The sequence below is a fragment of the Electrona antarctica genome (assembly GCF_951216825.1).
Source record: "Electrona antarctica genome assembly, chromosome: 8".
Classification (NCBI taxonomy): domain Eukaryota; kingdom Metazoa; phylum Chordata; class Actinopteri; order Myctophiformes; family Myctophidae; genus Electrona; species Electrona antarctica.
This window is the reverse complement of record NC_136789.1, coordinates 37,023,888-37,035,437: the sequence shown is the minus strand read 5'-3', so window position 1 is coordinate 37,035,437 and position 11,550 is coordinate 37,023,888. Positions and strand designations below refer to the sequence as shown.

Below are 11,550 nucleotides of genomic sequence, written 5' to 3'. Positions count from 1 at the left end.
AAAGCCATGGGGCCTTCCTTTGGCGAGGCCGGTGGCGACCCCCCTCCCGCCAATGTATCAGGGCAGGGCGGGGAACTGCCCAGGACCCCCTTGTCCACTAACCCCTCCAACACTACCGGCTTCAAGTCCCTCTTAAGGGCACCACTGTTAATCGCTATATCAAAATGTTTGGCTACCTAAATCAAGTTGGCCTTGCGACACAATTCGAAGGATGTACGGGAAGGATTTTCAACGAACTGGTTCAAATCAAAACCTGATGCCATGGTGCACAATGCACACAAGCAGAATACCACCTCTCCTGCAGCGCAAAACCGTCCAGTAAACCAGTATGCTAATTGCTAACTAAAGTACAAAGTATTTGCACCCTCAAATGCTCAGTGATCCCGGACGAGCCCCCAATTTTATGTTACGAAACCCTTATTTTAGCAAAGTCTAGAGGCTAGAGTAACACAACATAAATACGAAAATGGGATACCAAGCATTAAAGGTGCAAATAAACTGAGACCACACAGGTTTAGAGGCAAAAAGCCTATGCGTTTTTAGTAAGTTAAAGCAGGAAATATTTACAGTGTATACAGGATATTTTTTACAGTGTATACAAGTTCCAAAACAAAAGTATGCCACTACCAGGGGACACGGATGTTGCCAAAATAACAAACTATGCAGCTAAGGTGAACACAATACTGTCTAACTGACTGACATGAAAACAAAAAGCCTGACTGCCTAGCTACACTGTCCAATGAGGATAAATACAAAAGTGGCAACCATCCCTTACCTAGTGTGGTTTAACATAGATTCTGCCTACGTGCCGTCTATGTATAGGGGCCCCCATCTTACCTGTCCCAAGGCAGGGCATACACACTAGATGTATAGGAGAACAACAACAGAAATGTTTCTTGGTCTCTAGTTAATATACAACTGGTGTTGGTGAAGAGAGAGCCTGCACTGAGCCAAACACAGCCCTTTTATAGGGCACAGGTGGGTATGATTGGTTGAAGGCGGAGCCAGGGAATCAGAGGCTAGCCAATGAGGGCTGCTGGAGTCAGCCCCCCTGGTGGTTATGGACCTCAGACCTGTAGAGGATGAAAGAGGGGAGAGGGAAGGAGAGACAGGGGAGGAATACAGAGAAACCTACCCACGTGGCACGTAACACTGCCTATCGGGACATAACTCGGACGGCGCTGAGTCGGGACTGGTGGCCTTCGCAATGCTCGGCACGGCGACTTGCTTGGCTAGCGCCTCGCTCGGCGGTGCCTCACGTAGCTCAAGGCCACCAGACACGGCGCGCCTCCGTCAGGACATCAGTGATTATCAAGCAAAATACTCACGGAGAACTACCGACTGAGCCGTTGGGTCGGCAGAGCATGCCCATACTCGTCCGAAAAAGTCGCGCTGATCCTAACTGATAACTGTGGTCTAGTCGGTTGATGCCAGTCGAAACGGGTGAGGACTCTTGTAATGGGGGGGTGTCGGTCTGTCGAAACATGGTGAACGCTGCTTACGACCGTAACGGGTTGCTGCCAGCGTTGGAGAGCACTGGCCAGGGCGGGGACTCGATCATGACGTCAACCAGACCCATCACCATCGGCGAATCCGGCGATCACTCGGAACACTTTTTTATTCATTATAATTGTATAATGACTAACTTAACTTAATAACTTTTCCGCATCCTAAACAGTTTATATATGTTGACAGAGCTGCCATTACAGCGATAATAATATATAATAATAAACTTTATTTATAAAGCGCTTTTCAAAACAGAGTTACAAAGTGCTTTCCAGTGGCATATAAAAAGGCAATACATCTGTTCAGATGAAACAGATGTTACAGCAATTACACAAAATAAATAAATACACAATACCAATAGAACAATTCCACATAATGAGACAATACAATAAATCTAGGGGAAAGCCTGTGTGAATAGGTGGGTTTTTAGCAATGATTTAAAAAGAGCCACTGAGGTTGCGTCCCTCATGTTCTGGGGTAGAGCATTCCACAAGTAAGGAGACCTGGCTGCGAACGCGCGGTCACCCATGGAGACTAGTTTTGTTTTCATGGGAGTCAGGAGACCCCTACTCCCATGAATAGACAATAGATAGCCTGGAGCTAGTCGAGCTAAACACACATGACGGAGGAAATGGGGAACAAACAAATAAAGAGACTCAGAGAGCAGCTGTGCCTTTGCTCGTGACCATGATAACACGAGTGTGTTTATTAGCGTCATTATATATGCATTGGGCAACAAGCATATCCGGTACTTCCGGTCAAATGCTTCAGTATAAAAGTATATAAATATACATACATTAATATATACACAGGCAATTAATGATCATCTTAACACCCCCACTTGATCGTGAATTGGTACAAAAAAAAAAAAAAAGAAAACTTTAAAAAAAACGTTGGACTGTATGTTACTCTCCAAACATGAATTTTTCAAAATTATTCAATTGAAACGGCTTGGCTGGTTTTGTCATAACATCGGCAACCATTTGTTCAGTTGGACAATACTCGAGAATCATTTTACCATCATTAACAGTTGATCTTACAAAATGGTATTTTATGTCAACATGTTTCGACCTCTGTCTCTGTACAGGATTTTTAGCTAACGCTATTGTACCTTCATTGTCCTCGTAAATCTTTGGCTGCATGTAATGAAATCCATCAATACATTGTAACAATTGAACCAAATACAAGCACTGTACTCAGCTTCACAAGTTGAAAGTGCTACGGTGTATTGCTTTTTAGACCTCCATGAAATCAAAGGACCCTCTGGGTTTAAGCTGACACAATAACCACTAGTGCTACGTCTGTCACTTGCATATTCTGCCCAGTTTGCATCGCTATATGCTAGTAATCCTAGTTCTTCATTTCCTATAGCATAAGGATTTATCCCTGGTTCCCTTCAGATATCTCAGCACATGTTTTACTGTGGTCCACTGTTCTTCTGTTGGTTTAGAAAAATATTGTGAAAGTTTTCCCACTACAAAACTCAGATCTGGCCTGGTAGTCAAATAGATTAGACTACCAACAACTTCCCTGTATTTCCTGACATCTTTCAATAACTCACTGTTGTCAGTGTAGTTCAGTTTTGCCTCACAAGGTGTCGCTCTTGGCTTGCAGTCCTGCATGTTAAACCTGGTCAATACTTTGTCAACATATTTATTTCGTGACATAGTCACACAATGATCACCCTGTTCAAAATCAATACCAATAAAATGTCTCAATTTGCCTAAGTCTTTCATTCTGAATTTTGCTGTAAGCATCTCTTTGACATCAATCATCACATTTTCACAATAATAAACTGGGTTCTGAATAAATTGATTTTTAGTTAAAAAATCATGCAACATCCTGTTCCAATTTCTACCTGATTGTTTTAAACCATACAAAGATTTCTTCAGTTTATCCCTCTGGCTGTCTCATGTAAATCTCAAAATCTATTGGTGCATGCAAATAGGCCGTTTTGACGTCCATTTGATGTAAGATCATATTCTCTTGTGCTGCCTTTTGCATTAATACCCTTACACTAGTCAGGTTTGCTGTTGGTGAAAAAGTTTCTTCATAATCCACACCTGGTTTTTGGTTGTAACCTTTGGCTACATAACGTGCCTTGAATTGTTCAGATTCACCTGCATTTGTTTTTAAAGCATAAACCCATCTACCCCCCACTACTTCTTTGCCTTCTGGCAGTTTAGTCAGGGTAAACGTGTCATTTTCCTTTAGTGATTCCTCATCCATAGCTCAGTTTAGTCAGGGTAAACGTGTCCTTTTCCTTTAGTGATTCCTCATCCATAGCTCAGTTTAGTCAGGGTAAACGTGTCCTTTTCCTTTAGTGATTCCTCATCCATAGCTCTTGCCCATAACTCAGAGTCAGGTGAGGCTGCTTTACTGTGTGTGGCACATCACAAATGACTCTATAACAATAATCAAAAGTTGTATCATCTAGGTCTAGGTCATCATATTTTACTTGACAATCATAATCCTTTAAATACTGAGGTGGTTTCACTTCTCTTTTGGGATATGTTGCACTCTGGCCACTGTCACCTGCCTGAACACTAGCCAAATCACCCATTTCCCCTGCTTCTTGTTCCTGTGTCTCGTTGGTTTGGCTATTTTCACCTAGCCTGGCGCGGCCAGACTCATAGCGAGGGTTCACTGATGTTTCCTCCCCGCTATGAGGCTGGCCAAGCCAGGCTAATTTTCACCTGCCTGAACATTTGCCAAATCACTCATTTCCTTATCTTCAGGTAGGTGGTTTACAGCCCTCCCCCCACTGCAATCATCATCCTCCAAATCTTGCCCTGTTTGGGTCTGACTCTCAATGACATTCCTCTGAATTAATTTTACCAATCTGTGTTTAGTTACTTTCCCAGTGTCAGGATAAAACACCAAGTAAGCTGGGCTGTTTTTATCATATCCTACAAAGATACCTTTTTCACATTGTGAATCCAACTTGTTCTTGTCTTGTTTATATGCATAGCATGGGGAAAGGTTTGGCCTCTTTAATGTCAGCATGTAATATGGGGTCTGTCCTACACGCTTATTGAAACACCTATTTTGAATAACAGCAGCCGTCATTGCTGCATATGTTCACAACTCCTTTGGTAAATTGCACTCAATCAGCATACATCTGGCTGTTGAATGACAATGAATGGCCAGTTTTGAGTGTAATCACCAACATTGAAGACGAAGGTGAGAACGTAAATTCTGATTGGCCGGAATGAGATGATGTTTGATGATGTACGATGATAAGAGCGCTCCTCACTTCACACGGGTGTGATTTTTAATATTCAACGGAATATTCAAATATGGAATTGATGGCCTCTGTTTTGTGTCGTGATGTCCAAACTTCACATGACATTTGTGTGACTGTAGCATATTAGTGGCAACACGCATGACGGACCTCCATTATTATGGAATGACCATGTATCCATTGCAGAACAATCCATTGCGTAGCAATGCCAGCGGAATGTTAATCTGGAAGATGAACGTGAAAGCAGGAGCACATAACAATGCCGTTGTAGCAGTGGGCCAGAAGATGTATTCCTTTGGAGCGTTCAAGCACATGAACATCTGTCACTCATATGTCGGGTCATGCTTTGTTCAGGTGTTCAACACAGTGTCCTTGCGCTGGATGCCCCCGGTGGAAACTGGAACAGGAGAGCTCTCCCCTGAGGTTCCCCCCGTGTGCCACAGCCACACAGCTGCTCTGGTAGAAGATACCGTCTATATTTGCGGGGGGGTTAATCAGAACTGGGAGCACTGCAACGAGCTTCATGCGTTCAACGTGGACACCCACCGATGGTTCAAGCCCAAGGTTTCTGGGAGCGTTCCGGAGGGGAGGGCCGGCCACACGGCATGCATCGCCGGGAAGGTCATGTATGTCCACGGAGGATGGAACGATACCTCTGGACACACCGACGTCACGTACAAGTTGGACACCAGCACGATGGTCTGGTGTTTAATGGACACCAGAGGAACTCCACCTCCTGCTTCATCGTGGCACTCTGCCACCTTCATCGGGACAAAGATGTTTGTATTTGGAGGACGAGACGATCGAGTCAACACACGGCACGACAGCTTGAGAGTGTTTGACACAGAGACCAACGGCTGGCAGAACACACCCACACTCGGCCCAGGAGGACGCATGTTTCATTCAGCCTTTGCCTACAATGGAGAGATGTACATACATGGTGGCTGGAACGTTAAAGCGGGGGTCGACTCTCACTGTCTGTGGAAATTCACTCCAGATAACTTCTCCTGGAAGAAGTTGTTGTTGAGACGCCTGAATCCTTACACCGCTTGGACCTTACGCTGTTGCATGGTGGGAGATCGTGTCGTCCTCTGTCCGGGATATATGGCTCATTATGAGGGTAGACACAGGTATCCAGGCGTGTGCTTCAATGAACGCGATGTCGTGTACATTTTAGAGTTATGTCCTACTCTGAAGACTTTATGCAAGGTTGCAGTTATTGGGAATGCTCTGGAGCAGGTGGAACTGACGCACGACATCAGGTGGGAACTGGCAGCCATGACAACCACTGCACGCTGCAGTTTGTTTTTCAGACTACTCATTGGTCCGACAAACGGCACCCCATCTCAAACCCTAACCTAACCATAACCGCAAGCACGGGAGCAGTGCATGTCCGACATGCGGACGCATGTCGGACTAATGCACCGTCGGAATTACATGCAGACACGGAACATGACACTGATAGCCATGACTACCAACAGAGAGGGAAGACATCATTTAGGAACTTGTTTTTCTTACCTTTTAGAAACAAAAACTATGGGATATCAAACACACATTAGTGTCAGGGCACCAGGAAAGATAGGACTGAAAAGCAGGCAGACGGAGACAGTAGTAAGCTTTGACAGGTTTTAATAAAGCCAAAGGGGAAAAGGCAGAGACGTCGTCGGTAGGGATAGGGTCAGGGTTCCGGGAAGGCCATCTGGAGGTTCCAATAGCGATTAGGCAAGCCGTATGTCAAGAGTTCGGTCCAGGTCCATAAACAGCACTTCTAGTTTAAACAGGCAAAGAATAACTAGGGACGGGCAGAAGTCTAAAACAGGCAGAATAACAGCTTCAAGAAGACCTTGTGTTAACCTAGCATAAACAGGTTTGATCTACAGGCAGAGAACAATGGGTTGCACCTACAATAGGTGGCGATGGCTACTCAGAGATGAACCAGGTGCAGGTGTGCTCCAACTGTTGTGGGTGTGACAGGAGCCCCCCCTCCCACGGACGCCTCCTAGCGTCCTTCCAGGCAGGTCAGGATGCCGCTGATGGAAGTCACGGATGAGGGAAGGACCCAAAATGTTGCGGGCAGGGACCCAACACCGCTACTCCGGGCCATAGCCCTCCCAGTCCACAAGGTATTGAACACCCCTGTCTAGACTTCAGTAGCCGACGCACCGTGTAAGGCGAGGAGCCTTCGATAGAACCGGGGGAAGGAGGGAGTGGTGCGGCGGCGGGGGACATGACACCACCGGCTTGACCGGGAGACGTGGAAGGTAGGGTGGATGCGCATGGTACGAGGCAACTTGAGACGAAGAGCAGAGCTGATTAACCACCTTCACAATGGGGAAAGGAGGCGCCAACTTACGGGACTCTACGCGGAGGGGAAGGTCCCGGGTGGAGAACCACACTCTCTGCCTGAGGCGGTAAGTGGGCGCCAGCACACGGCGACGGTCCACGTGTTGAGACGCTGGGAACGGGCTGCCTTCCATGTTCACCGACAGCAGCGCACAAACTCCTGGTCAGGGAACAGAGGTGGCTGGTACCCCAGAGCACACTGGAATGGAGACAGGCCAGTAGCAGACGACGTAGGCAGAGAATTATGAGCATATTCCACCCACATCAACTTATGACTTCAGGTGGACGGTTTGTCGGAAGATAAGACTCCAACTCCTGATTCATCCTCTCAGTCTGACCGTTAGACTCCGGGTGAGAAGCCGGGTGAGAGGCTGACCGAGGCACCAACCGAGGCGCAGAAGGCTCCCCAGAACCTTGAGGTGAACTGGGGTCCCCGATCCGTAACCACGTCGGAAGGGAAACCATGAGGGCGAACCACATGCTGAACCAGAAGCTCAGCGGTTTCCTTGGCAGTGGGAGCTTGGGAAGGGCAATGAAATGGGCCCATTTAGAAAACCGCTCCACGATAGTAAGAACTAGAACTGCACTCTGTCGAGCTGCCAACTTCTCTTTGGGAACATTTACGTCATATTGTCTCTTTATTGTTAATGGAATTTAATGTTTGTGTTTGCACCGTTTGTTTTATTATTATATCATTATTTATATATTAGCGCCCCTCACTTCACACGGGTGTAATTATTATTATTATTTTTTTGACGGGGACAATGCACGTTAATCAACACGTCAGTTTTCACATCCATGTAAATGGGCCACAGTTAGCCAGAAGCTCACTTACATCTGTAGTCCCTGAGCAGGCTCTTAAAATGAGGATAAAACTATCCATACAAAAATCACACCCGTGAGGGGCGCTAATATATTAAAGTCTAGCTCATGTTGATTAGGTGATGTAATGGTGATGTAAAACAAACGGTGCAAACACAAACATTAAACCTCACAACACTTTTAGAACTTTTACCGACGGACCGAATGTTGTTGTGAATGTGTGTGTAACAGCTAACAATAGCCCCCGTAAAATCTGAATCCCCCCCCCCACCCCCCCCCCCCCCTTTTCTCCTCACTGTATATGTTTCTTTTCCCTTTTTACCTCCATTATGATGAATTCCTGTACTGTTCTTTGTCTATATAGAAGTGTCTATTTGTACGTCTCTAAATGTTTTGATGAATTGAACATGGTGGACCCTGTTGTAAACAAGTGTAATGCTTAATTGGGTCGTCCACTCACAGTTAACAGCCTTTGTATTGAGTACATTGAATAAAATGTTCAATCAATCAAACTCTAGAGTCGATCGACAACAACGGGAGGTAAGAATAAATCTATCGCGACTAGCGACTGGACCGCGGAGGGCCGTCTAACACAGGATCTTTTTTCATAATTAGACTAGATGATTTAGATCGCGAGTTATTAATGTTTTAAGATTTTCGTTTTCGTCGGCTAAACAGGGGAGGGAGTTTTTCGATAACATCTCACTCTTACCCAACATCGAGGATTGCCCAACAGGCGCTCCTAGGCTGTGGAGCCATGCGATCCGTTTTCAAATCAATAAACTTCGTCTTTTGGACAATACTTCGTCCTGGGCGTCGGGCGTTACTAATAGAAAGGACAAAGAACTTCGTCCTGGGCGCTGGGGGTGTTAACAATAAAGAGACAATATGACGTAAATGACACATTATGACGTACAATATCCCTTCATTGTCAACAGCGTTTACAAAACAAACATTGAACTAAAGATAAACATTAAACCTGTGTATAGGAGGGGCTAGCGCCCCTCAAAAACACATAAAATACAATACAGTACAGGATAAATATAAACATGGTACAGGGGGCAGAACAACAGGTTTAATTTGAAGGTGAAATAGTTGGAGGTCTCTCTTACTTCTGTAGGGAGACTGTTCCAGGGATGGGAGGCTCTCACAGAGAACACACTACATCTGGTTGGTCCTTCCCAGTGATGGGAGGCTCTCACAGAGAAGACTGTTTTACCAAAACACAAAGTCTATTTAAGATCTTAAAAATGAGACAAGCATATGCAAAATGTTTAAAGCTGTCAGAATTAAATAAGTTGTACTTTTGAACGTGAATGTGGCAATGGTGGTAACGGTTGGGCTTTTGGTCCAGTGTTTTTAATGTCTGTTTGTACAGTGATTCTATGTGTTTTAATGTCTGTTTGTACAGTGATTCTATGGGTTTTAATGTCTGTTTGTACAATGATTCTATGGGTTTTAATGTCTGTTTGTACAGTGATTCTATGGGTTTTAATGTCTGTTTGTACAGTGATTCTATGTGTTTTAATGTCTGTTTGTACAGTGATTCTATGTGTTTTAATGTCTGTTTGTACAGTGATTCTATGGGTTTTAATGTCTGTTTGTACAGTGATTCTATGGGTTTTAATGTCTGTTTGTACAATGATTCTATGGGTTTTAATGTCTGTTTGTACAGTGATTCTATGGGTTTTAATGTCTGTTTGTACAGTGATTGGGTTTTAAAGGTGATATAGGCAAGTTTTCAGCCAAAATTAAAAATATATATAAATGTATTTTTTTTGGCCTTTCCCCCCTCTATCTTTCCCTATATTATGATGCTGAGGTGTTGTCCTGCAACATCACACTCCCCCTTTGGCCCCCTCTGGCTGAATGCACTGTTTATATCCACTACAGTTTACTAGACGGGACGTCGGAGGGGATTTAGACTTTTAGCCAATTGCAGCGCGAGGCTGTGACGGTGTGTTCAACCCAGCAGTATTATAATGAAAACGCGATGCGATTTCAATTGCAATGTATAATATTATCCCCATATCTTAGTTTCACTAACATTGTTCATGTGAAATAGTATGTTTATGATTTAATATTTAAGCCTATTGAAATTATGAGAATCGCTATGTATAGTGCATGGTTGGGTGGTGTGAAACTGAACAACACCAGCAGCAAGCACCCCTCAGAACTCGGAGGATTAGTCACAGAACGACTCGGACCCCAATAAAATATCCTGGTTAGGCCTACATCAATATCGTTCATGTGGAGTGGGTTGTATGTGCTTATTTGTTGAAATGGTGGAAGTGAGTAATATTTAGTATCATTTCATTAGCCACCTCCGCGGCGACTGCCTGCCGGCCGGCTTGAAGCATGCATTCAACCCGTGTTCGCCAGCGGTGACAGGCTACCCGTCGCGGATCATCATAGCGATCTTTCTTTTCTTTTCATTGCAATGAATAACCGTGGACAGAGTAGTCCACATGAACGATGCTGTAGTGGCTGGGGCATTTGAGGGGCAATATGTTTTATATGCACGATTACAAATAAAAGAGAATTGAATTGAGAGCCAGTGAGTCTCCTCTACTTCCTACTTCCTCATTTGCGGGACTCGGTGTGATATTGCGATTATGCTACAGTTACCCTTAAAAAAACATGTCAACTCAATGTCATTGTTGTAACTAAGATATCGATAGAAATTCATAATTTTTTAACGTCATATTTAGCCATACGAGCACAATATCCATTGCGTCCCTCCCAGCAGCAACAACAATCCCATAGCCTGTAGTGACCTGGCTCAGCCAATAGAATGAGGGGGGGAGGGGGGTGGAGCTAGATTCGCATTTGTTTGCAAACACTCACTCACTTCTGTGTACAATCACTGGAAACTTGTCTATATCACCTTTAATGTCTGTTTGTACAGTGATTGGGTTTTAATGTCTGTTTGTACAGTGATTCTATGGGTTTTAATGTCTGTTTGTAATGATTCTATGGGTTTTAATGTCTGTTTGTACAGTGATTCTATGGGTTTTAATGTCTGTTTGTACAGTGATTCTATGGGTTTTAATCAGTGATTCTATGGGTTTTAATGTCTGTTTGTACAGTGATTCTATGGGTTTTAATGTCTGTTTGTACAGTGATTCTATGTGTTTTAATGTCTGTTTGTACAGTGATTCTATGTGTTTTAATGTCTGTTTGTACAGTGATTATATGGGTTTTAATGTCTGTTGTACAGTGATTCTATGGGTTTTAATGTCTGTTTGTACAGTGATTCTATGGGTTTTAATGTCTGTTTGTACAGTGATTTCATGGGTTTTAATGTCTGTTTGTACAGTGATTCTATGGGTTTTAATGTCTGTTTGTACAATGATTCTATGGGTTTTAATGTCTGTTTGTACAGTGATTCTATGTGTTTTAATGTCTGTTTGTACAGTGATTCTATGGGTTTTAATGTCTGTTTGTACAGTGATTCTATGGGTTTTTAAGTTGTCTGATTGTTCTGTCTGTGACCAGGTGGTTTAATAGGCTATTATTTGTTTTACCTCCACCAACATTTACATAATGCAAGGGAGCCATCTAGTGGTAGAAAAGTGTCAAAAGATAATTTCCATTATGTAATATATTTGCTTTTATTTGTTTGAACATTTATA

General features: G+C 43.8%; 1 protein-coding gene across 1 annotated transcript; it reads left to right on the top strand.

The window, feature by feature from the left end:
- Positions 1-4,921: 4,921 nt before the first annotated feature.
- Positions 4,922-6,800, top strand: LOC306928749 (kelch domain-containing protein 3-like; the record flags this gene model as incomplete). Its single annotated transcript, XM_079509021.1, has 2 exons — positions 4,922-6,012; positions 6,725-6,800. 2 exons carry the CDS (start codon positions 4,922-4,924, stop codon positions 6,798-6,800), a joined length of 1,167 nt encoding a protein of 388 aa, XP_079365147.1.
- Between the last annotated feature and the right edge of the window lie 4,750 nt (positions 6,801-11,550).